The sequence below is a fragment of the Ictidomys tridecemlineatus genome, chromosome 12 (assembly GCF_052094955.1).
Source record: "Ictidomys tridecemlineatus isolate mIctTri1 chromosome 12, mIctTri1.hap1, whole genome shotgun sequence".
Classification (NCBI taxonomy): Eukaryota; Metazoa; Chordata; class Mammalia; order Rodentia; family Sciuridae; genus Ictidomys; species Ictidomys tridecemlineatus.
Window position 1 is genome coordinate 12633876 of NC_135488.1, and position 25185 is coordinate 12659060.

General features: G+C 46.0%; 1 protein-coding gene across 1 annotated transcript in view; it reads left to right on the top strand.

The window, feature by feature from the left end:
- The window catches only part of LOC144369506 (uncharacterized), a 377412-nt gene that overhangs the window by 130211 nt on the left and 222016 nt on the right, over positions 1-25185 (top strand). The window contains exon 16 of the mRNA XM_078029783.1: positions 844-905. Within this exon, the coding sequence (XP_077885909.1) occupies positions 844-905 (62 nt within the window). The remainder of the gene's footprint in view (positions 1-843; positions 906-25185) is intronic.

Sequence of the window (25185 nt, forward strand, 5' to 3'; positions counted from 1 at the left end):
AATTGTTTTAAGATTTCGGGGTTTAGAATTACATTGCTTGTAGTTTGAAGTCCTGCTGTGGATGCTTGCTGGCTCTTTGACTCTGGGCCAGTTCCTTAACCTGTTTGTCTCTTCATCTGCAGAGTGAGGAATAGTGACAGTGTCTGCCTCATGTCAAGTGTTCAGAGCAGGGCCTGGTGCATAGTAACTTGACCAGCACTGGCTGTAGGAAAGTTAATAACCAAGCATGTGCTTGGTACATAGAGGAGATCTGGAAATACTCGAATGAATGGTTTGTAGTAGCACTCAGCTGGTTATGGGAGGAGGTGACAGGAGGTCAAATCCAAGTGGTTCTTTCTTCAATTGCTTCAATTCCAGAAGGGCAACTTTCTGGGCTTTGGGCCAGCATTGAACAGGCCCATTCTCTTGGGGCTTGCTGGTCCTAGTCTGCCATAGGATTGGGGAAAATTTGTCTGTTAGACTGAGTCCATCTGTCTGGGGCTTGGCATCCTGAGAGGTACTTGGGAGAGGGGAGAGGTGAGTCCTTAGGGTTCAGCTGCCCAGATCTGCACCCTGGGCACAAGAGACTGCAAAACCTTTGCACCCTCATGTTCCTTGTAGCTTGCTGGATTCACACTTGGATATACAGGTCCAGGAAGGAATGAGCTGTATGCCGCATAGCTTCAACAGCTGGGAATAATAGCCTGATTGCTTTGGTGCATCCTTGGAGCAGCCACACATCTGAGCTCAGAGATAAGGGGCAGATCCTTCCCTAAGATTGGGGGCTTAGTGTCTGTGTCATAGTGTTTTTGTGCCAGTTGTCTGACACATGGTGATAGGAGACCTGCCTATACTGTTTTTCAGAGGCTGCTGGCGAAGCTGCAAAGCTGGGAGAATCTGGACCACACCATGGGCTTAGACCTCAGGTAGGTGGGCGCTGTCCCCCATCCCTACCTCTCTGGGTAGTTGGCTTCTGTATTGACAAGGCAGCCCTGCCTCTTTGTTCAGAGTCCTTTCCAAATAGGGGTAGGAGCTTTGGACTCACCCTGCCTGTGTTTAGTGAGGCATTTCACAGTGGTAGGGAAAGGGAACTGATGGACTCTTCTTGTCTAAGTCTCAGTAATGCCTTCATTGAAAACCAGATGTCCTTGAGCAGAGCAGGGGCAACTGTCCGATTGCCTTGCATTGTCAGACTTTGTTAGAGGACTCTGTACATGCCCAGGAAGTAATTGCTTTGGGAGAAATAATTTCTTTTGTGTGATTGTAACCTGAGAGGTTGGGGATGAACTGGATTTAGGGTTAAGCCATGATAGTGGATGTTGTCCTACTCGGGCCCCTGGAGCAGCCTCTGTAACTTGTCTGTGCCAAGCTCATTGCCAGTGGGTGGGTGGAGGTATTCAGAATGGGCTGCATGTTGGAGCTGCTGGCCATCATGTTCTGACACATACAAAGGGCAGAGCTGTTCCTGTTACCAGTCCCATCTGTCTTCTGTCCCGTCTTTCTGGGTACCACTGCTCATCTGATACAGCACTGGCTTTGTGGTCCTCTGCCTGTTAGCTGCTGTGGCCCTCTGCAGATTGATTGCCTCCCAGCCTTGGTCCAGCTCCCCCTTCTCAGTTCCCGATGTGTTCTAAGTCTCAGGGAGAGTGTGGATTGATCCTTTTGAATGAGTCATTGGACCCCAGAACACAGGCCTGTGAAGTTTAAGGAGCCGTTTGTTTTATTTGCTCAGGGGATTGTAAAACTTGCAGTTTCCTGGTGTCTTTCCTGCTGCTCTGGGAAAGTGAGGACTGAGACTTACTGAGCTGTCCTTTGCTATAATTATACATCGACTGCTGGCTCTGGAATCTGCCACCTTCTGATTGGCAATGTTGGCTTCAGTTCTGTTCCTTGACAATGCCTCTTGATTTTCTTTTTGTCTTGAGAAGTCACAGAGGACAGACCAGGCTGCTGTTTCCTCTTGAACTCCACCTGCAGAATCTGGGCTCATGGAGAGCTGGCCCAGCAGGGCTGATGCTGTTTGTTTCCTCCTGTTCTCTGAACTTGCTAGGTATCCAAATGGGTCTTGGAGCTTCTCTGATCACCTGACACATCTCCATTTCTTACATTTCTTGTAAGGGAGATAAGAAGCCCCTTGTGCCTGATTGGCTCTGTTGGAGAGGTCTGCCAGCAGCTTCTAGCATCAGTCAGATACGTAGAACTGATGTGTCTGGCTGCCATTCTGACCAGAATGGTACCAACTTCTCTGTCCAGGTTGGAATGTCCAGCTGCTCCTTGAACCATTTGGACCCATCCCTTCTGTCTGGGGACCCTGTTTTGTGGCTGGCATGAGGGCAGGCTGGTTCTTGGGAGGCCACATGCTATGTGTGTTGTTCTTCCTATTGTCCCAAGTCCCTGGCGGTGGTGCCTGTTGCCATCCTGGGGCTGGGCAGGAAGAAGGAGTGGGCACTGCGGGCACTGTGTGTCCCCATCTAGGGCAAGTGGATCTGACCTTTGCCCCTTAGCTAGTGAGACCCTTACCAGGGGCCACACCACTCTAGGCCCCTCTTATCATGGCTGAAAATGAGCACAGTATTTCTCCCGCTCAGTGCTTGTGAAGTAGAGCCAAATCGCATCCCTAGGACATGCCTCAAGGTGTTACTGTCCTTTTGGAAGGCAGAGGGGTGCCATCCTTACTGTGGTGGACCCTTGGGCTCCTGAGGTTCCCTTGCTGGGGGACATCTGTGAAGCGCAGGTCTTTCTCCTGCTTCATGTGTTGTGCCTGGTTCTCTTTGGGCTGTTGTGGGGGCCTGGTATCTTGGAAGCCTCTGTGCTACTTGCTTACATTCCTGCCCCCCCCCACCCCCCCACTGCCACCCAGCTGTCTGAGCACCCACCTTCTTGGGGCAGGCTTTGAGCTCAGGTGATTTGAGGGCCATGGTTATGCTTGTCCTGTAGGTCTGGCATACAGATCAGCTGCATTAGATGAGGCCCTTCATCAGAGTCACCTAGAGCTTGGGCCCTGGGGTGCAATTCAGTGTCAGAAAGGTGCCGTTAGCATGCATGAGGTGTTGGGATTGATCCTCAGCACCAAAAAAGAAGAGAATAATTTCTCCACTTAAACTGGATGTGGTGATGAATACCTGTAGTCTATTACTCGAGAGGCTAAGGCAGCAGGATCTCTTGAACCCCTGAGTTTGAGGCCAGCCTGGGCAGCATAGTGAGACCCTGTGTTAAAAAAAAAAAAAATCATCTGGAGTTTGGAGAAAGTAGATTCCTGGGCTAAGCTCAGACCTAGTAGGTCAGCATCCCCAAAGGCTGGACTTAATATTGGGGTGACCTTGAGAACTGCCATGATGAGGATTTTGGCTTTTTTTCTTTTCTGGGGAAGCAGGTTTTGGGCAGTAATTAGGGCTTTCTTTGTAGGGTGGGTGATTCGGCGGAGCTTTGTACTTCCTGAGATTGAAGCTGGTGTCGGGAATGGGCACCAGGGGAGCAGGGAACAGTTGAAGCCCAGTGCTCTGACTTGGGGTCTTTGCAGGAGCAGTTGCATATTTGCATGTTTACACATTTGTGCAAAGACACACGACTCAGTACCAGTTTAGGGACCCACCACTTGAAATCCATCCAGGGACCTGAGACGGTCAGCCAGCTGTCACTGAGGAAGACTGTGTGGGAGTGGGTTTTGGTCTCTGACATTTAGGCTGAGGCTCTGCCATGATTTTGGGGCGTGTTTGTCGCTGGCTCTATGGGTTCCAGCCACCACTAGGTGGCACTACCCCCTTGGTGATCTGACTTTCCTCTCCGAGCCTTGTGGGTACCCTTTGCAGCCTGTCCTTGGGCCATTTGCCCTCCTATACAGACTTTTTCATTAATACCAGGGGTCTGACTGACCAGGGTGCAAGGATTCTTTTGTCCCAGTTTCTGCCATTTCTGGGGTGGGTTGAGGGGGCAGGCAGCAGCTCTCCCCTGTCAAGTGCCTGCCATGTCCTTGATGAGTCTCTCTAGGGGTCTTGAGCCCTCTGGGGTCTGTGTGCTTCTGGTGCTGAAAGCAGGTACTATCAGTGTGGGTGCTCTTCTGAGAACTGAGGTCTGGCTTTCCTGAGATTGTCAGGGGATGTGTGGCTTTAGACTCTGGCTTAACATCAAGTTCTCTATAATGTGACAGTGATCACCTTCCCAGTTTGGGATTTTTTATGTCTGAGAAGGCCAGGGCTGGGACTGGGGCTGTAGCTCAGTGACAGCGCTTGCCTTGCATGTGTGAGGCACTGGGGTTGTCAATCCTTAGCACCACATAAAAATAAATAAAGGCATGCTGTCTATCTACAACTACAAAAATATAATAAAATGAAATAAAGTAAGATAAATAAAGCCCAGAGATATTAGGAGAGATGGTTGGGTGAGTTGGATGAGTTGGCTGGGGTGGGTCTTTTGGCACAAACCATGAGGAAGACACTTTGGGCTGAGGTACTGTGTCTGTCATATGAGGATGTATCCAGTGCACAGGATCACATGGGCTAGGTGCAGATTAGGCTTCCTGAGAGTCCCAGGGAGGGAGGAAATGGCAATGTGTGTGTGATGCTGTGGCATGGGGTGACAGGGACCTGTGACCCAGCAGGGATGGAGAGCATTGGTGCTAGGAAGCATGTAAGCATGATATCCTCATCCTGAGGGGCTTTGAGAGTTTACTGAAGGATTCAGCACAGTGTGGGGTGGCGACATGATGAACTTGGTCTTTCAAGAGCTCTGTCTAGGGAATGACTTGAAGTACGGAAAGTGCACAGTTGGAGGCGGTGGTGACCAGGAAGGACTGCCTGGGGCCCTGATGGAATCGTAGAGACGGGCTGGTAGGAAAGATAGAGTGGAGTCCATCCTAGGAACCCAAGGGTGCTACTTTTTAGAAAATGATTTGAATAAGATTAATTAATAAATTATTTTAATAGAAAAATCCTATTGACACATTTCAAGATGAACAGAAGTATTTGTGAAAATTTAACAATTATGATTGAAACTCTCAGCCAGCTAGGAAAAGAAGGGAAATTCCATAAGCAGATAAAAGCCATTTGTGAAAAACAACAATGAATATAATATTGATAGACTGACCACTGCCCTGACATGGGGACGAGGCAGAGCTGTCATTGTACTGAATGTCCTCGCTGTGCAATCAGGTAAGAGAAAGAAAAGGTTAGACAAGCTGGATAGAACAAATGAAACTGTCTCCATTTGGAGACAACATAATTATTTATGTCAGAAGTCTTGAGGAGTGAATAAAAAAGTATCTAGGGCCAGGCAGAGGGAGGCTGAGGCAGGAGGGTTGCAAGTTCAAGGCCATTCTCATCAATTTAGTGAGACCATTTCTCAAACAAACAAACATACAAACAAAAACTCTGGAGGTTCAGCTCAGAGGTAAAAGCACCCCTGGGTTCAATCTCCTGTATTACTCCTGCCCCTCAAAAAAGTACCTGGACCAATTAGAGAGGTTAAGAGGGTCATAGAATGCAGGAACAATATACAAAAATGGATTATATTTCTGTGTACTAGCAGCAAACCATTAGAAATACTGTTTGTGTTGTACTGTTTACAATAACATCAGAACCCAGTGGTGTATGCCTATAATCTCAGCTACTCCAGAGGCTGAGGCAAGAGGATCACAGTTTTGAGGCCAGCCTAGGCAATGTAGCAAGACCCTGTATTTAAAAAAAAGAGTGAGGGATAGAGGGGGGCACTGCGGTTGTAGCTCAGTGGTAGAGCACTTGCCTAGCATGTAGAAGGCCCAGGGTTCCATCCTCAGCACTGCAAAACAAACAATCTACATGTAAAATACTTAGGGATAAATTTAACAAAATGTTTAAGATCTGCACTCTGGAACCCATAAGATGCAGCTGACAGTAATTAAAGATGACCTAATAATATAGGGAAATGGAGAGAAACCATAAGAGGAAAAAATAAACTCCCTGTGCTCTCAGCACAGCACTCCGATACCAGCTGTGGTTTTCCACACAGCAAGCTGTCCTCCATGGACACCAGTGAGTGGCTGCAGTTCAGTTCAGACACTGTCTACTTGGAGTTAGTGTCAGATTCCCCCAGGTAAAAGGCTAAGGAACCTTCAGTTGTGCAGCTGTCTGGAAGCTCTGTGGTTTTTGGGGGGCCTTCCTCTGTAGGCATAATCGATGGCATCATTGACCATTGTGGCCAGCTACCTCCTGCTGCTCTCTCCTTTGTGGAGGGTGAGTGCCAGCTTGACATCCTGCCTTGCTCTTTCTTTCTTTTTCTTTTTTTTTTTAAGAGATAGTGAGAGAGGGGAGAGAGAGAGAGAGAGAGAGAGAGAGAGAGAGAGAAAGAGAGAGAGAAAGAGAGAGAGAAAGAGAGAGAGAGAGAGAATTTTTTAATATTTATTTTTTAGTTTTCGGCGGACACAACATCTTTGTTTGTATGTGGTGCTGAGGATCGAACCCGGGCCGCACGCATGCCAGGCGAGTGCGCTACCACTTGAGCCACATCCCCAGCCCCTGCCTTGCTCTTTCTGGTGAAGTGCCTCATCCTGAAGTTTCCTAGGGCAGCCCGTGGCCAGCTGTCTCATTAGCATACAAAGGACCATTATCCCTCTGGAGATTTCAAGGGTTTTAGGAACTTAAGTCAGGAGACAGTGAGAAAGACCAAATATGTTCCACAGCATCATGGAGTGATCATGTTTGTATTAGAAGAGCCAATATTGTTAAGATGGAAGTTCTCTTGAATTAATCCTTGTATTCAGCACAGTCTCAATAAACTGATTTCTAAAATTCATATCAAAACATTCAGGACCTAGACTAGCTGTAACAATTTCAAAAAAAGGTAGAGGGCTTATATTGGCCAATTTCAAGGCTAGCTATAAATGTAGTGTGTTAAAAGAGTATCGTATTGGTAACTCAGTGGAACAGAGTGGAAAATTCAGAAATAGTTCTAGAATGCAGTATCAGTAGATTTTTGTGGAAATTGTAAAAAAAATTTAGTGGGAGGTGCCAGGCTCTGGTGCACACCTGTAATCACAGTGACTGAGGAGGCTGAGGCAGGAGGATTGTGTGTTCAAAGCCAGCTTCAGCAACTTAGTGAGGCCGTAAGCAACTCAGTGAGACCAGTCTCTAAATAAAATACAAAAAAGGACTGGGGGTGTGGCTTAGTGGTTAGGTGCCCATGGGTTCCATCCCTGGTTCAAAAAAAAAAAAAGAATTTTGTGGGAGAACAATAATCTTTTCAACAAATGGTTGTAGAACAATAGTGTGTCTGTGGTGTGAGCCTGAACACTCACCTCACACTGAACACAGGATTTAACTCAAAGTGGGCCACATACCTATGCATTAAAGCTAGAACTTCTGTGTTTGGCAAAGAGTTCTTAGGACATACAGAGCATGAATTATACATGAAAAAATTCGATAAATTAGACTTCATTAAAATTTAAAAACCTCTCAAAACACACAAGAAAGTAAAAAAAGCAGATCATGGACTAGGAGAAAATATTTGTAATACGTGTACCCAACAGAAGACTTGTATCCAGAACATACAAATATTACTTATGAATCTATAAGATGACCAGATTAAAAAGGGCCAAAGAGTTTGAACAGATGCTTTACATGAGAAGATATATGCATGGTAAATAAGGACAGTGAGAAGACGCTCAGCATCATTTGTCATTAGGGGAATACAAATTACTCATGTTGAAATACCACTACGTACCCAACAGTCTGCCCAAAAATAGAAACACTGGCCCTCCCAGCTGTCGGTAGCGATGGGGAACAACCAGACCTTGTAAACATTGCTTTTGGAACTAGGAGATGGTACAACCATTTTGGAAATGTTTTGGCAGCATTTTTACAATTAGAACATGACCCAGTGATTTTACTTTTAGATATTTACCCAAAAGAAATGAAAGCATGACTTCGCGAAGGCTTGTACAAGGATGTCCTAGGAGCTTTGTCCTGCCTGTCGGTAGGAGAGAGGAGAGTGTACCATGGGCTTCCCACACAGTGGAAGGCCACCCAACAGTGAGGAGCGCAGAAGCATGTGTGAGCCTCTGGCTGATAGAAGGAACTTCAGCTTGGACTGTACGACTGCATTTACTTGTAGTGTTAGAAAGGGCAACGCTGACCTGTAGTGACCGGAAGCAGGCCAGATTTCTCTTGAGAGCACAGGGAGTCTTAGGGTGCTGGGAATATTCTAGCGTGAGGGAGGTGCTGCCTGCATGGGCATGTGCAAGTCAGGACTTGCGATGCTGCAGCTTTAAAATGGGTATAAGAGAGGCCTTGAAGAAGCTGATTTGTATGTTGGAAAGCCTTTGGGGATTACTTGGACTGGACTGGAGAGAAGATGGAGCTGCTGTTTAGAGTCAGCCTTGTTTTGGGAAGGAGTCTGTCCCTTAGCTTGTTGAAGGCCATGGCAGCCTGAACCTCCTGGGCGGCTTTTAGTGCCAGGCTTCCTCAGTCTGTCTGGGTTTTGGGGCTTAGGGCACTAGTGCTGTGGAAGTGGCATTGGATGAGTAGTGGCAATGTGGAGTCCAGGCGTCAGCTGCAGAAAGGCAATTTTGCATGATTGCCTAAAATCAAAAACAGTCATGTGGCAAATGTGAGTGGCTAAAATGAGTAGTATGGCGTGGTCTTCATCCGTCACCTCCACCAGGGGAGCTCATCCTGGGGTGGCTGTCCTTGCCAGCTTCCTAGCCCTGGGACATTGTGTTCTAATGTTCACGGATGCCAATCACACAACAGTAGAAGGGACAGTTTCCCTGTCCATCTTTCCAGGTAATGCCTGATAACTTTCTCATCTGTCTTTCTAGAAGCATGCGAAGGTGCAGCTTGCTGTTTGTGCATTTCTTCTTTTTAGGTGGGGCTTTTTCTGTTTTGTTGTGCATCTGTTTTTCACCTAGTTTTTGTATTTTGGTGCCTGCAGTGAGGAGCTACCCAGGATTCCATAGTATGAATGGACTCTTATTACCTTCAGTCCTCTGTTGAGGAGACAGTAAGGTTGTTTCCAGTTTTTCCCCAATCAGCAGCGCTGTGTTGGTTGGATGAATTCTTAAAAGCAGAATTTTTAGTTCAAAACATATGCACATTTGAAATTGATAGCTCGTGCCAAATTGCCCTTCAAAACTGCTGTACATTTCAATCATCATATGTGAGTCTCATTGCTTAATTGGGGTAATGTGCTTTGGAAGGTTCTAGCAGATTCGGAGCAAGTCACAACAAAGTGAGATGAGCAGGCATCTTCAGTGGCTTGGCTTTTTAAAAAATTGATTTAGCCATTCTTATTGAGAGAAGAGCCTTATTAAATAGGCATGGAGTGGGGCTGGGGATGTGGCTCAAGTGGTAGCGCGCTTGCCTGGCATGTGTGCGATGCTGGGTTCGATCCTCAGCACCACATACAAATAAAGATGTTGTGTCTGCAGAAAAGCTAAAAAAAATAAATATTAAAAAAAAATTCTCTCTCTCTCTCTTAAAAAAAAAAAAAGGGCTGGGGATGTGGCTCAAGCAGTAGAGTGCTCGCCTGGCATGCATGCAGCCTGGGTTCAATCCTCAGCACCACATACAAACAAAGATGTTGTGTCCGCCGAAAATTTAAAAAAAAAAAATATTAAAATTCTCTCTCTCTCTTTCAAAAAAAAAGGGCATGGAGCGAGCGTCGGGTCCCTTTGTAGTCAAGTCTCTGCTTTACAGAGAGAACAATTTGCCTGTGGCCAAGATACCTCTGTGGTTTGGCTCCTGGCCCTGTCCCTTTGTGCCTGAGCCTGGCCTTTTTTCAGATCCGCTGGTGGGCATCATACCTGTTAGGTGCATGGGGCTTGCTGGGAACCCAGGAGGGTGTGGAGGTTGATGGTGTAGGGGGATGGAGAGCAGGAGGTCTATGTCAGCTCTGAAGCCTGGCAGCTGTGACCACCTGAAACTGCTGACCCGTCACCAGGAGTCAGTGGAGAACCTCCAAGTGCTGACCTGGACATTTTCCCAAAACATTTGTAGCCTGGCCAGATGTCAGGTTTTGGGGACCTGCTTCCCTGATGTGCGAGACCAATTAGAAGGACAGCAAGGGGGAGTGCGTGGTCTCCTTCTAAGGAAGGAGCTAATTGACCCGCCGGCCGGGATGCTGTCGTTACCCTGATTTGTGTGTTCATGGTACATAATTACCAGGGCTTTGGGTTGATTAGTGCAAGGAGCTCTGTTGGTGCTTGGGAAGGTGGGTGAGCTGTCAGGTGTCTTGGCCCCTTGTCACTGGTCTTGGCTTGGTTTTCTTTGAGGCTCAGAATCAGAAAAAGAGGAAAGAAACGTTCGACTCCTGGGTGCTTGTGGCCCTTTCCCCTGCTTTTCTTTTGGGCTCTCTCTTCTTAAAGTTAAGAGTCCTTAACTGTGAGCTTTTCCTGTCAAGCCCACAAAATAGTGAGGGAGGGACCTTCAGGCCCCTTGTCTGTAATGGGCTCATCCCCACACCCAGGAGCCCCAGAACTGAGGGCCTCTTGAGCTAGTCGACAGCTCCTCACAGGCTCAGGCACCTTAAAGGTCAGCCTGTTCTCCTGTGGTAGAACTGGTTGCTTGCTGCTTTCTGTTTGGTTGGCTTTCTTTAAGTGCTGTCCTTTTAGCTGTTTGGGATTGAAAGGTAGGCCTTGTCTTCTGAGCCTTGGTGTGTGCATACAGCAGGCATTCACTGGTGTTGGGAGAGGGAGAGGGTGTTCATATGTTAGGCATGGTACAGGCTGGAACCCTCATCTCCCAGTGGGAAGCAGAGCAAGGGGAGCCCCAGGGAGGCAGCCCATCTGCTTCTTTGCCCCTTGTGAAGTTTGGGTGCCTGTTCTCGTGACATTGGTGGCCACCCTGATGTGCTGATGGCTTCAAGAGGAGAAAGACAGGCCATGGCTATTTTATTCAGGTTAAGTTGGGCAGGCTGGGATGGGGCTGTCCCCTCTGCTTGTACTACACCCTGAACAGATGTGGTGGCAGGGTGGAACATGGAAGAGAAGCTTTCCAGGAGAGACGCCTCCTGTGGCCCAGACAGTTGTGCACTCTGCAGGGCGAGTTTCTGACCTGGAATTGCTTTATACTTCTTGTTTTGTTCCTGGTGCCCTAAGCTCTTTCTGGGGCTTTCCTCCACATTTCGAAGATAGGGCTCTTCTACTGTGTCTCCTTTTAAATTGAGATAATAAAATCTAAAGCCAGATGGTAAAAGGATTTAGCTCTTGGAGGCTGTGATGATTCCCAGGGGATTGTATTGGAGGTACAGTGGCATTTCAGGTGTCCAGGTTCGTTTTGCCTCAGCAGGCCTGCTGGGTCCTGCCACTTGTTGGCTCTTCCTTGTCAGCTGCAGGGTCCTAAGACTTCTCTCTGCCCCAGGAAAACACGGAGAGCCTTGGAACCCAGCATGAGAAAGGGTCAGTTCATTCAGAGAAGCTGTGTGTGGGGGGTGGTGGTGGTGGTGGTTGCAGTTGACAGAAAGTTGAAGCCAGCTGAGCACAGGCTGTGCCCAGGTAGCTTCCAGATGACATGTGGCCTTTAGAGGGCCAGTGTCTTGGGCAGGTGTGTTTAGGCCTGGCTTTCCCCTTAAGCCTTGAGGCTGTGAGGGTCACCCTGGATCACAGGGCCCTGAGCCATGGTGTCTTTCCTCACAACATGCCATCACTTGCATCAGAAACTACAAGTCCTGCTCTTGCTGTCCTGCCTGTCCCAGCTTCCCATGCTGTCCTGCCTGGCCAGAGCACATGTTCCCTTGCTATTGAACCTCCCAGACCTGGTGCCCAGGTCCCCTGCCTCCTGAGCCCTGCATTGTTCTGCCTGGGAATCAAGTTCTGGTCCTTCTGAGACAGGTGGGAGGTGTAGCAGGGGTTGGAGGGTGGCTGGCCACTGTGTACACTGTGGAAAGCTGGTGCTGTGGAGCAGGCTGTCCTTCAAGAAGAGTCTGTTGTTCAGACATATCAGGGAGAAGGTTTGTACTAACAGTTGTGAAATGAAATGATTATTTAAATGGCAGGCACAGGGCTGTCTGAGAGGTTGCAGGGCATTGGTGGTCTTTCTTGTTCTCTACATTTTCCTTTGTGATGTTTCCATTGGATCTGGGTGCAGAGCTCTGAGCTGCCCCTGAAGCCCGAGTTCCCATGTACATTTTGAACACCTGCAAAATGCCTTGTTCTGCATAAGCTCTGCAGCCTGAAATGCTGCTGGTATCTTAGGAAGGAAGTCTAGGCCTTCTGTGTGTAGGCTCTTGCCAGGCAGTGGGGCCTGCTGAGGCCATGGAGCTCTTATCTGATGAGGATCCCTGAGGGATGAAAAGGAGGAGGATGAGGTGAATGAGGTACCTGACTACAGGGATGGTGGGAAACAGCATGGGCAGGTGTGGAGTGATTTGGGTGGAATAGGGTGCTGTCCACGGGTCAGGTCAGTGGCGCTGAGTCAGCATCATGCATGGCCTGAGTGAAGCTTTACTCTCATTGAGACCTTCTGCTTCCCATCATGCTGACCAGCGGGAACATTGAGATATACAGAGGCTTTGAAGGCTTTGTTGTCAGTGACCATAGTGGAGTTCTCTGTCTTATTCTTCCTAGTGCCATTGGACTCTGGTTTAAAGTACTTTGCATTCCTGAGGAGGTCAAGCCATACTGTGTTGGGTTCTTTTTATGGCCTGGATGTGTCTATGTGTAGATCACTTGCTTTAGTGAGCTTTCTCTCATTGTAACAAATACCTGAGATAATCAACCTACCAAGAGAAAAGGTTTATCTTGGTTCATAGTTTTATAGGTTCCAGTCTCCAATAATTGGCCCTGTTGTTTTGGGCCTGAGGCGAGGCAGCACATCATGGTGGGAGCCTGTGATGGAGTGAAACCACTTATGTCATTGCCTAGAAGCAAAGGAGAGGAAAAGGAAGAGACTAAGATCCTACAGTCCTCTTCAAGAGCATGCTCCCAGTGCGCTAAGGACCTCCTAATGGACCCTGCCTCTAAAGGTTCCACACCCCTGCATGTAGTGCCACACTGAGGTCCATGCCCTTAACAGAGCTCTTTCAGGGGACATTTAAGATCCAAACTATAGCACTGCCCTTCCTTGTATCTGCATTGAGTTCTTTTTTGGGCCTGGATATATGTCTGTATAGGTAGCCATGCATTCATCTTGGCATTGTGGACTCAGGATGTGGGGGTCCTTGGGGTGGCACTCTCAAATTGCCACTTGTGATGATTTCTGGTGCATCTGTAGAGGCACAGATGTGGCATGACCCTTCCTCCCCACTTTCTGCTGGCCATGCTATGGATAGTACCCGGGGCCTGTGCATGCAAGGCAAGTGCTTGATCACTGGGCTGCACCCCATCCCTAGAGGCATGCTTTCTGAGGCACTGAGACAGAGGTACCCAGATTGAACTGAGCCTACCCTCCCTTCTGGGGCCTTTGTGGGGTAGTTCTGACAGGCTCTTTGTCATAATAACTCCGATGGCACCCAGACAGAACTGAACCAAAATTGCACTTCACCCACATGGACAAGGATGTGGTGCTGTGGACAAGTGCAAATTCCTGTTGAAGAAGAAAAGAGGGGCTAATTCAGTGGTCCCAGAAGACCTGAGAACACAGGGGTCTGTAGCAGACCTCTCGTGTTGTGTTCTGTGCTGTTTCTGCCTTGACTTTTGCTGCCTGTGCTCCCTGTCCTTGCAGAGGATGCTCTAGTCTAAAGGAAGACTGTGCCTGAAAAGCCACCTAACTCACAGTCTGTGGAGGTCAGGTTCATGGTGTGTGCATTGATTACCATTTTCAGTGCCAGTGTGTGATGTGGCAGGTTCGTGGGGTAAGTCCTGTAGCCTCAGCACTGTGGGACCGGGTCTGGAAGGCACAGTTGCCTTTAGGTCTGGACCCCTTTGTTCAGGTTCTTGCCCAGCATGATGTTGGGATGTGTGCAGATGCGTGGTGGGTTAGCTTGGGTCTTCTGTTGAGAGACAGGGCTGCAGCTGAAGAGGCCATCCTGCAGGACCAGGACTCAGTAGCAGGAAGTCCTGGGAGGTCCTGCAGCCTGTGGTGTATCTAGAAGATGGATTGAGAACTTTTTTGATTATTGTGCAGATTTTGTTTTCTTTCGGGAGTAGAGTCTCCCAACTTTGGGGATACTGTTTTGACACAGATCTCTTCTTAGGTGTTCTGTGAGGAGTCTTAGTTGAGAGGGAAGTGTGTTGGGGTACCATCAAGCTGATACCGTACAGGTGTGCTCTGGCCCAGAGGGATGCTGCAGGGAGGAATGTGGAGGGAAGACCTGTCTCTTGTCTTCAACTTGCACACACCACAGTGTATCTGTCCTTAGTCTGTGCGCACTGGCATCCTATGGTCTCTCTGTTCTCCTGGTGGCTGGGGTATTGGAGCAGTTACTCTGTTACTTGGAGTTAGAGAGGGGCAAGAGCCTGGAGGGAGCCAGAGGGTCTGACAGACAGGTGGTCATGAGAGCCTGTGACTGTCAGCCTTGCTGCGAATGTCATACAGTGGGCAAGAGGGAAATCCTCTGTGGTGGGGTGAGTCAGTGTCTGCCTCGTGGACAGTGGCTATCTTACAGCCTGGGAGAAGGCCCAGCATTTGTGGCCTGCACTCTGGACCCAGGGGGAAGTACTCATGGATGTTGAAAGTACCTTGGTTGCTCTTGGGCCTTCTGGAAAGCATATATGTGTCCTGCTATTTGGGGACAGCAGAGTGTCTGGTATTTATTTGCTCAGTAATAGGAGTGATGGGAGGCCTGTGAAGGAGCTGGGGTTGGCGAGAGCAGATACCCTGGGCAGACTTGGAGGGTTTGTTGTGGGAGTGTGCTTTGGGCCTGAGGAGAGGCCTTGACTTACCTGCCTCTGGCTTGGGTTCTGGTTTCTGGACTGTAGGAGGAAGATGGCATCTAAGCATGTGGCATGCGTCAGGTGTCTACAGAGTGATTGGTAGGTGGTGGCTGTTGTGTTTGTTGGTGACTGTCTCCTGTTGGGGTGAGAATAGCCCTGGCAGCAAGGTGCCCTGGGGACATTCCTGAACCTAGCACCTCAGAAAGTCTCTATATCTCCTTGAATGGACTTTCTTTGTGCATATGTTCAATCTGAAGAGGAATCTCCTTCCCTGTCCTGCTATTTACCTGCATTGTTGAAAATGAGAGATGCCAAAGGTCAGGGTGGACCAGGTAGAGTGAGTGGGCCAAAGCGGGGGCTATAACTGTGACTTTGGAGGTTAAGCAGGAGGGGCTGAGACCCTGAATGGTGTCTGTGTCCATCTAGCACCTGAGTCTGTTAACCTCCTGGGGAAACTTGGCATGCTGACATCCAGCTCCTCTGGGGCTCTAGGGTGAATTTGAGGGGCAACCTCTTGCATTTATGTATGTACCTGAGACTTGGTGAACACTTCCCACTGTCTACTGCTACCAGAGGTGGAGAGGTTCCTGCAGGCACAAGGGAGCCCCAGAGTGCCTGTGGAATTACCAGGCTGGATCCTGTCTGCCTCAGGCTCTCCACTTCCCTGCCAGGTCCTCCTGTGCGGATCCTGTTCCCACACACAGGTGCTAGTATGGTGGGGGTGGGTGTCTGTGGGGACAGTGGGGTTTGCCTTCAGATTGATGGTCAGGATTGCATCGTGATGTCTCACATGATGCTTGACCTTCTTTTGTCCATAATAGAGTGTTTCTTGAGATCCAGGATGCGGCAGGCCTTGTCCTAGATGCTGGAGATGCAGCTGCAAGTCAGGGTTTGTTTCTGAGCAAATATCAGTTGGTGCCTCCCAGTAGGGGTGATGTTTGAATGCCAGGTGGGCGTTACAGGCAGGGTAAGTGGCTTAAGAGACTTGTATGTTTGGGAAATGTTATGTAGTTCCAAATGGTTGTAACCACAGTGCATGTGGGGGTGTATAAGCAGCTCAGGAAGCAGGCAGGGATCCATCAGGAAGGTACTGTGGGTGGTGCAGGGAGTTCAGACAAGTGCAGGTGATGGGGATTGACAGAAGGTTCTGGCCAGGGAATCTCATGCATGATGTTTGGACAGAGGCCCTTCCCTGGCTTCTCAGAGTGAGACCTTGCTGCTTGGCAAGGCCCTGTTTTGGATGTCCTAGGTTGTTTGACTCACTACAGATGCAGCAGTCCTGTGGCCATGGGAAGACAGGTAGTGCAGTCAGAGGGCTTGGTGGCAAGAGCAGTGTGTTAGTTGGTGGTGGTGAGGCCTGAAGAGTCGAGGTGGGGCTGTTCCGGGCTTTTTGTACTTCTGCATGATTCTGACGCTGACTGTCTCATTTCTTCTCCTGCTCCCTCGTGACCACAGATTCTGTTGGTAGCGCTGTGATTTTGGAAACCTCACTTATTTTCCTATTTTTTGAGCATTTGTTTGGGTTCCTGCCACTTGCCAGGCTTTGGGCAGCCCTGGGGATGTGGTCATGAGCACAGCATGGTCCCACATAGCAGGAGAAATAGCTTTTCTAAGTGCCAAGAATGAGGGGGCTCCTCTTGAGGCACATGAGTGGAGGAAACTGCAGGAGAGCTTACTTGGTTGGGGATAAACCAAGCGAGATCTGTTGTGTCTTTGCTAGGTTTGACGTTGGTGGGATTGGAGACCAGGCATTTTCTCTGGTCTGGAAGCAGGTGTTTTACAGAACACTCACGTGGTGTTCACTTGCCAGCAGATGAGCACTGTTCCCAGTGGTGGTTGCTCTAGAGAAATGTTGTGTAGCCCATTTCTAATTAGTGTCTACTTGCTTGATGGACTAGGCGGGGCCAGCTCTGATACCTCTACTTGACAGGGGAGGAACCAGAGGTTCTGAAAGGGACCAACTGGCCCAAGGTCATCCAAGTGACTCTGTTGCACCCTTGCTGGGTTGCTTGGCTGGTTTGGAGCATGGTGGGCTCTGCCCTCAGTAACCTCCATCCATCTGCTGGCTGCATGGTGCTGTGCAGCTGGTCCTGTGTCTTTGTGGCTGATCAGCCCAAAGCTGGCATGTTCAGACTCCTGCTGGGGGCCGCCCATTCAGTTAGCCTGAGCAGAACTCAGCTCACTGTGGCAGGAAGCCCACCAGCTGATGGCAGCTCTCAAAGACCTGCGGGCTCAGCAGCACCTTGGCAGGGAGGGCCTGCCAGCCTATGGCAGGGCTGGCCCACCAGCCTTCACTTGGAGGTGAGGGCCTCCCGGCAGGGCCTGGGCTTATACCTCTGTGCAGGAGGCTGCACGGTCGAGCAAGAGTCAGTACTCAGGAGAGGAAGCGTTTAACTTCCGAGGCAGCAACACAATACTGTCTTGTTCGCAGAGGCGGCTGAGGTAGAAGATTAGCAATTAATTTTTTATTATGTGCACACTCCTCTTCAGTTCCATGGAATCAACAGCCCTCCCACAAGCAAGGAGGGGCAGGCTTCCACCTCGGTTAATTTTTCAGTGAGCTTCTGTATGTCTGCCTCTGAGCTGATAGGAATTGTTTACGAGTCTATGTGGAAGACATTTAGACACGCAATTCTCTGTATTCCCATTTGCCCCTTCTAGTTTTTACTTTTTTTTGTATTGCTAGAGTTTATTGCACTTTGGTCTCAGGAGTATTTTGTCTTTTATTGGGATTGCAATTACAAAATGCAGGTATCAACCATCTTTTAGAATAGACAAGTCGTAGCATGTTTGTTTCAGAGTAGTTTCCTGTGAATCAAAGCTTCTCTCTCCCCTTTTTTTTATTGCCTTAAAAGAAAATTAGAGTTAAGAAGGGAGTCACTGGTAGCTATTGCTTGTATTTCTTACTGTTGGGGTATTTTTATTGTTTACTGCAGCTTAGCTGCAATGATGTAGATATCCCAGTAGGGGTTGCTACTAAGTCATCTGCAAATGACCAAAGCTTGCTTGATTCTTTGGGTACAAAGACTTCATGATTGAAGATGTACTTTCCCTTGTTTCATCCATTTAGTAGATTTGGTTTTCTTTTTGTATTTTTGTAACTTAACAGTTGGTAGCTGTGATGGGATGGGTTTAGGGCAGAAGCTGGCGAGTTTTTGTCTATCAGACTAGTTTTCAAGATTGTGTGGAAATAGAATCTCTACAGCTCTGCACTTGTAGTACAAATGGGACCACCAGCCGTCCTTCTTTTCCCAACTAACGACTTTTGCCTGGGAGGCGGGACTTCAGGCACTGAAACTCGGTGGCCTAGGACAAAACAGGATCATTGGTTTTCCTAGTTTGAAAGCCACAGTAGAGAGTGTGTGAATGGATGTGGCTGTAAAATTTTATGTTTTTGCTTGCTGGGGATTGAACCCATGTGTGCTTTACCATTGAACTACATTCCCAGCTCTGTTTTAAATTTTCTTTTTTTTTTTTTGGGTACTTGGGATTGAGTTTAGGGACAGTTGACCACTGAGCCACATCTTTGTGTTTTGTTTAGAGACAGGGTCTCACTGAGTTGCTTAGCACCTCCCTGTTGTTGAGGCTGCCTTTGAATTAGCGATGCTTCTTTCTTAGTCCCCCGAGCTGCGGAGATTATAGGCATGTGCCACTGCACCCTGCACTTTTTAAAAAAAATTTGAGACAGGTTCTTACTAAGTTGTTCAGACTTACTTTGAACCTCCTGCCTCAGCTTCCTGAGTAACTGACTTTACAGGTATGGCTGTGTGCCTAGTACTAAAACTTTATTTTCAAAACAGTGGGGACTGGAGGTATAGCTCCGTGGTAGAGTGCTTTCCTATCATGTGCAAGACCCTGGATTTGATCCCCAGTACTGCAAAATAAGGAAAACTAGAACTCAAAATAGTCCATGGGAAGGTATGGCCTGAGGGCCCAAGCCTGCTGATTTTTTTCTTTCATTCTCTTGGCTGGGGAGAATCTGCTGTCAGGGTATGTCCTTGCCTGAGAGTAGATTCAGAGGGGTCCAGTGTCGGGGGTGGGGGGGCACTAGCCCCTAGCACCTGCTCTGGCTGGAATCTTGACCTGCAGCAGAAGTCTCATGCAGGGACCTGGAGTTATCTGAACACCAGTTATTTGTCACCTTTCCATGAAGAATTCTGAAGGGCAAAACCCTTGTCCAGACTTGAGTCAGGCTCATTTCTGTCATGTCTTTTTCTGATAGCTAAGTTCTTAGGAATTGGTCTGATGACCAAATTCATTCTATTCAACAAATATTTGTTGAGAGCTTACAGTGTGATGTGGAGTTTGAGATGCAATAGAGAAGAGGAATTTGTGGTTCCTACATTGGCAGCCCATGCAGCACTGCGATGCCAGGCTCTAGGAGCTGAGAGTGGGAGGCCCTTGAGGGCTCTGGGCCTGGAGAGCCCTCTGGGAAGGAGAAGTTTCTCCTAAGAGGGGGTGGGCTCTTGGAGCTGGGGTGTGGAGTGTCTGTCTCACGCCAGTGGGTTGACAGTGGGTCTCTGGGGTGCATGTCCAGTTGTGAGCAGGGGCTGGCCGGGAGCTCCTGCTGCTGTTGGTGAGACTCTTCCCCACATGCTGGGCAGATGGTCCTGGGTCTCTTCTGGAGGGTGCAAGCCATACCATTTCCCCGTCTCTTCCTTGCAGGCCACCTAAGCTCTGTGGCTAAGGGTTGGGGAGAGGAGTTCCAGTCTTCCCGTCTCTCCTGGGTGAATGATGAGCTTCACATTTGTCTGTACAGTAAGAATTGCTTTTGTTTCCATCAAAAACATGAACCACTGTTTGCAGCGTTTCCATTTACTGACAACCCTTGCCAAATTAATTTTATTTAATTATCTCCCAGGGCTAAGCTTGAATACATTTTGTGTTAAATTCACAGTTTTTCCCTTTTCTAAACGAAATGGACTTAATATCCTTAATCCAGATGTCTATTACCTCTTTGAATTATGCTACCTGATAGAAGCTAGTGAGCCACATGTCCGTGGGTCTGTCAGCAACCTATTCTTTCTATTGGTCCTCGTGTCTGTCCTTTGCTGGGTCTTGTCATAACTGTAACTTAATAGTAATTTAAAAAATAAGCATGTTAACTTTTGGAGGAAGCCCCCCACCTTTTTTTCTTCTCTGTAAAAATGGTTTTAGTGTTGTGTGTGATGGCGTACACTTGTAATCCCAGTGGCTCAGGAGGCTGAGGCAGGAGGATTGCAGGTTCAGAGCCAGCCTCAGCAATTTAGCAAGGCCCTTAGCAAGTTTGCAAAAACCTGTCTCAAAATCTAAAGGGCTGGGGATGTGTCTCAGTGGTAAAGCCCCAGGGTTCAATCTCTAGTACCCATCCCCCTCCCCCCAAAATTGATTTTGGCCATTTTAGGGATTTTTGCATTTTCATATAAATCATCTTTTTAAAAAATTATTTATTTTAATTAGCTATGTATGACAGAATGCATTTTGATTCATTGTACATAATTGGAACACAACTTTTCATTTCTCAGGTTGTACACTATGTGTGCAGTTATACATGTACCTAGGGTAGAGATGTTGATCTCATTCCACTATCTTTTCTGCCCCCATGCCACCTCCTCTCCCCTTTGCCTAATCAAAGTTCCTCCATTTTTTCCATGCCACCCCCCATTTTGGATCAGCATTCACCTTATCAGAGAGAATATTTAACTTTTGGTTTGTTGGGATTGGCTTACTTCGCTTAGCATGATATTCTCCAACTCCATCCATTTACCCACAAATGCCATAATTTTATTCTCTTAATTTAATGCTGAATAATATTGTGTATATATTCCACATTTTCTTTATCCATTCATCTATTGAAGAGCATCTAGGTTGGTTCCACAGTTTAGCAATTGTGAATTGAGGTGCTATAAACATTGATCTGGTTGCGTTACTATAGTATGCTGATTTTAAGTCCTTTAAGTATAGACCGAGGAATGGGATAGCTGGGTCAAATGGTGGTTTCATTCCAAGTTTTCTAAGGAATATCCATACTGCTTTCCAGAGTTGCACCAATCTGCAGTCCCACCAACCAAGTTGAGGGTACCTTTTCCCCTACATCCTTGCCAACACTTATTATTGTTTGTATTCTTTTTATTTTATTTTATTTTTTTGGTTGTTGTTTGTATTCTTAATGACTATCATTCTGACTGGCATGAGATGAAATCTTAGAGTAGTTTTGATTTGCTTTTCTCTAATTACTAGAGATGTTGAACATTTTTTCATATATTTATTGATTGAATGTATATCTTCTTTTGAGAAGTGTCTGTTCAGCTCCTAAGCCCATTTATTTTTTTAAATTTATTTTTATTTATTTTTTATTGGTTATTCAAAACATTACAAAGATTGCAGAATCACATTGGTTACACATCCACATTTTTACATAATGCCATAATAGTAACTGTTGTATTCTGCTACCTTTCCTATCCTCTGCTATCCCCCCTCCCCTCCCGTCCCATCTTCTCTCTCTACCCCATCTACTATAATTCATTTCTCTCCTTGTTTATTTTCCCATTCCCCTCACAACCTCTTATATGTAATTTTGTATAACAATGAGGATCTCCTTCCATTTCCATGCAATTTCCCTTTTCTCTCCCTTTCCCTCCCACCTCATGACTCTATTTAATGTTAATCAGGTTTTTCTCCTGCTCTCCCTCCCTGCTCTGTTCTTGGTTGCTCTCATTATATCAAAGAAGACATTTGGCATTTGTTTTTTAGGGATTGGCTAGCTTCACTTAGCATAATCTGCTCTAAAGCCATCCATTTCCCTGCAAATTCCATGATTTTATAATTTTTTAGTGCTGCGTAGTACTCCATTGTGTATAAATGCCACATTTTTTTAATCCATTCATCTATTGAAGGGCATTGGGGTTGGTTCCACAGTCTAGCTATTGTGAATTGTGCTGCCTAAGCCCATTTATTGATTGGGTTGTTTGTTTGGTGTTAAGTTTTTTGAGTTCTTTATATATTCTGGAGATTAGTGCTCTATCTTTTTTTTTTTACCATTTTAACCATTTTTTAAAATTTATATATGACAGTGGAATACATTACACATCTAGAGCCCAATTTTTCATATCTCTGGTTGTATACAAAGTATATTCACACCAAGTCATGTCTTCATATGTGTACTTTGTATAATAATGATCATCACATTCCACCATCATTTCTAACCCCATGCCCCCTCCCTTCCCCTCCAGCCCCTCTGCCCTATTTAGAGTTTGTTTATTTCTCCCATGCTCCCTTTCCCTATCCCACTATGAATCAGCCTCCTTATGTTAAAGAAAATATTCGGCATTTGGTTTTGGCGAGGATGTGGGGAAAAAGGTACACTCATGCACTGCTGGTGGGATTGCAAATTGGTGCAGCCAATATGGAAAGCAGTATAAAGATTTCTTGGAAAATTGGGAATGGAACCACCATTTGACCCAGCTATCCCTCTCCTCGGACTATACTAAAGGACTTAAAAACAGCATACTACAGGGACACAGCTACATCAATGTTTATAGCAGCACAATTCACAATAACTAAACTGTGGAGCCAATCTAGATGCCCTTCAATAGATGAGTGGATAAAAAAAATGTGGCATATATACACAATGGAATACTACTCAGCAATAAAAGAATAAAATAATGGTATTTGCAGGTAAATGGATGGAGTTAGAGAAGATTAATGCTCCATCTGATGTGCGTGTGGTAAAAATTTGCTCCCAAAATGTAGACTCTCTCTTCACCTCACTGATTATTTCTTTTGCTGAGAAGAAGCTTTTCAGTTTGAGTCCATCCCATTTATTATTTCTTGATTTTATTTCTTGTACTTTAGGAGTCTTGTTAAGAAATTCAGGGCCTAATCTAACATGATGAAGATTTAGGCTTACTTTTTCCTCTATTAGGTGCAGGGTCTCTGGTCTTAATTCCCAGATCCTTGATCCACTTTGAGTTGAATTTTCTGCATGGTGAGAGATAGGGGTTTAGTTTCATTTTGCTGCATATGGATTTCCAGTTCTCCCAGCACCATTTGTTGAAGAGCCTGTATTTTCTCCTATGTATGTTTTTGGCAACTTTGTCTAGTATGAGATAACTGTATTTATGTGGGTTTGTATCTGTGTCTTTTGTTCTGCACCATTGGTATACATATCTATTTTGGTGTCAATACCATGCTGTTTTTGCTACTATAGCTTTGTAGTATAGTTTAAGGCCTAGAATTGTGATGCCTCCTGCTTCACTCTTCTTGCTAAGTATTGCTTTGGCTATTCTGGATCTCTTATTTTTCCAAATGAATCTCATGATTGCTTTTTCTATTTTTTAAAGAATGACATTGGGATTTTAATTGGAATCATATTGAATCTGTATAGTGCTTTGGGTAGTGTGGCCATTTTGACAATATTAATTTTGCTTATTCAAAAGCATGGGAGATCTTTACATCTTCTAAAATCTTCTTCAGTTTCTTTAGTGTTATGTAGTTTTCATTGTAGAGGTCTTTCACCTCTTTTGTTAAGTTGATTTCCAAGAATTTTTTTTTTTTGAGGCTATTGTGAATGGGGTAGATTTCCTAATTTCTCTTTCTGAGAATTCATCACTGATGTATAGAAATACCTTTGATTTATGGGTATTGATTTCATATCCTGCTACTTTGCTGAATTAATTTATAAATCAGTTTTTAATATTTTTTTCTGCATGTTTTTTTCTTGCCCTGTGTACTCACCAAGACCTCAGTAGAAGGGCTGGAGTATAACTCAGTAGACAGCAACACTTTGCACACACAAGGCCCTGGGTTTGATCTCCAGCTCCACAGGAAAAAAGGCCTCCAGTGCAGTTTTAACCAGAAGTGGTGAGAATGGTGCTTTTTGTTTTGTCAGGGAAATGCTTAGTTTTTTTTTTTTTTTTTAAATCAAGTATGATGTTAGTTGCAGAGTTCTGATAGATGTTCTTTTTCAGATTGAAGATGATGCCTTCCTCATTTTTTTTTTACTATGGTAAAATTTACATATAACAAAATATACTGTTTTAACCATTTTTAAGTTTAGTGGCCTTAAGAACATTCACATTGGGCTGGGGATGTGGCTCAAGCGGTAGCGCGCTCGCCTGGCATGCATGCGGCCCGGGTTCGATTCTCAGCACCACATACAAACAAAGATGTTGTGTCTGCCGATAACTAAAAAATAAAAATATTAAAAAAATGTTTAAAAAAAAAAAGAACATTCACATTGTTGTGCTACCATCACTATCATCTATCGTCAGAATTCTTTTCATCTTACAAAATGGAAATTCTAAACACATTAGACTTATTTCCCAGCTCTGTGCCAACTCCTGTTCTATTGTCTGTCACTATGATTTTGATGGCTCTAGTGACCTCACAGAAGTGGAATTATAGTATTTGTCCTTTGTGTCTGGCTTATTTCATTTAGCAGCACACCCTCAAGGTTCATATACATTGTAACATGTGTCAGAATTTCTTTCCTTTTAAAGGCTGAATAACTTATTGTATGGACATACCACATTTATCTGACTATTATCTGTCCATGGGCACTTGGGTTGCTTCCATATTTTAGCTGTTAGGAATAATGATCTGACATGGGTTTGCAAATACCTCTTCAAGATCCTACGTTGAATTTTGGGTGCATGCCCAAAAGTGGAATTGAGAGATGATATAGTAATTCTACTTTTATTTATCTTAGGAACCACAATTATATTTGCTACAGTGTTCAGCTGTGATATAAGGCTTCAGAAATACTCCCACCCAGGCCCAAGTGCCCTTGAACCATGTGGCAGGAAGACTTGGGCCAGCAGTGTATCTGTACTTAGATGGTAGTAGAAGTCTCCTGTGAGTGGAGTGGAGGACACCTTGCCATGTTTGGGAATGAAGTCCCAGTCCCACCCGTGTCCTGGGATTAAAGGTGGCATCTGCTTTAAAGAAACCAGTTTCAGGAATCTTGAAGTATAGGACTGAGAATATATTTGGTGGTAGAGTCTGTGCTTAGTATGCTCAAGGCACTGGGTTTTGTCCTTAGTGTCATAAAACAAACCTAAACAAAAACAGCACAGAAATCTTGAAGCATGTGGATAACTTCAGCCGATGCTCTTGTGTTGCCAGAGGCAGCTCTCCTGTTTTAGCATGATATTCAGTACCGCCTTTAAACAGATACAAATGAGGTTGTTTCAATTTCCTTGTAAATTTTTATTTGTATTCATATTTATTTAATTTTGAAACAGGGTCTCACTGTATTGCCCTGCCTGGCCCTGAAGTTCTGGGCTGTGTTCCTCCCTCCTCACCCTCTCGAGTGCTGGGACTACAGGTGTGCCACTGTGCCTGGCTTCCTCTTTAAATTTTTGAATTGAGATGATAATTCCAAGCAGTGAAAAAGAAAAATCCTGTGATCCTAAGTTTATAATTCGACAAGTGTTGAAAACATGCCA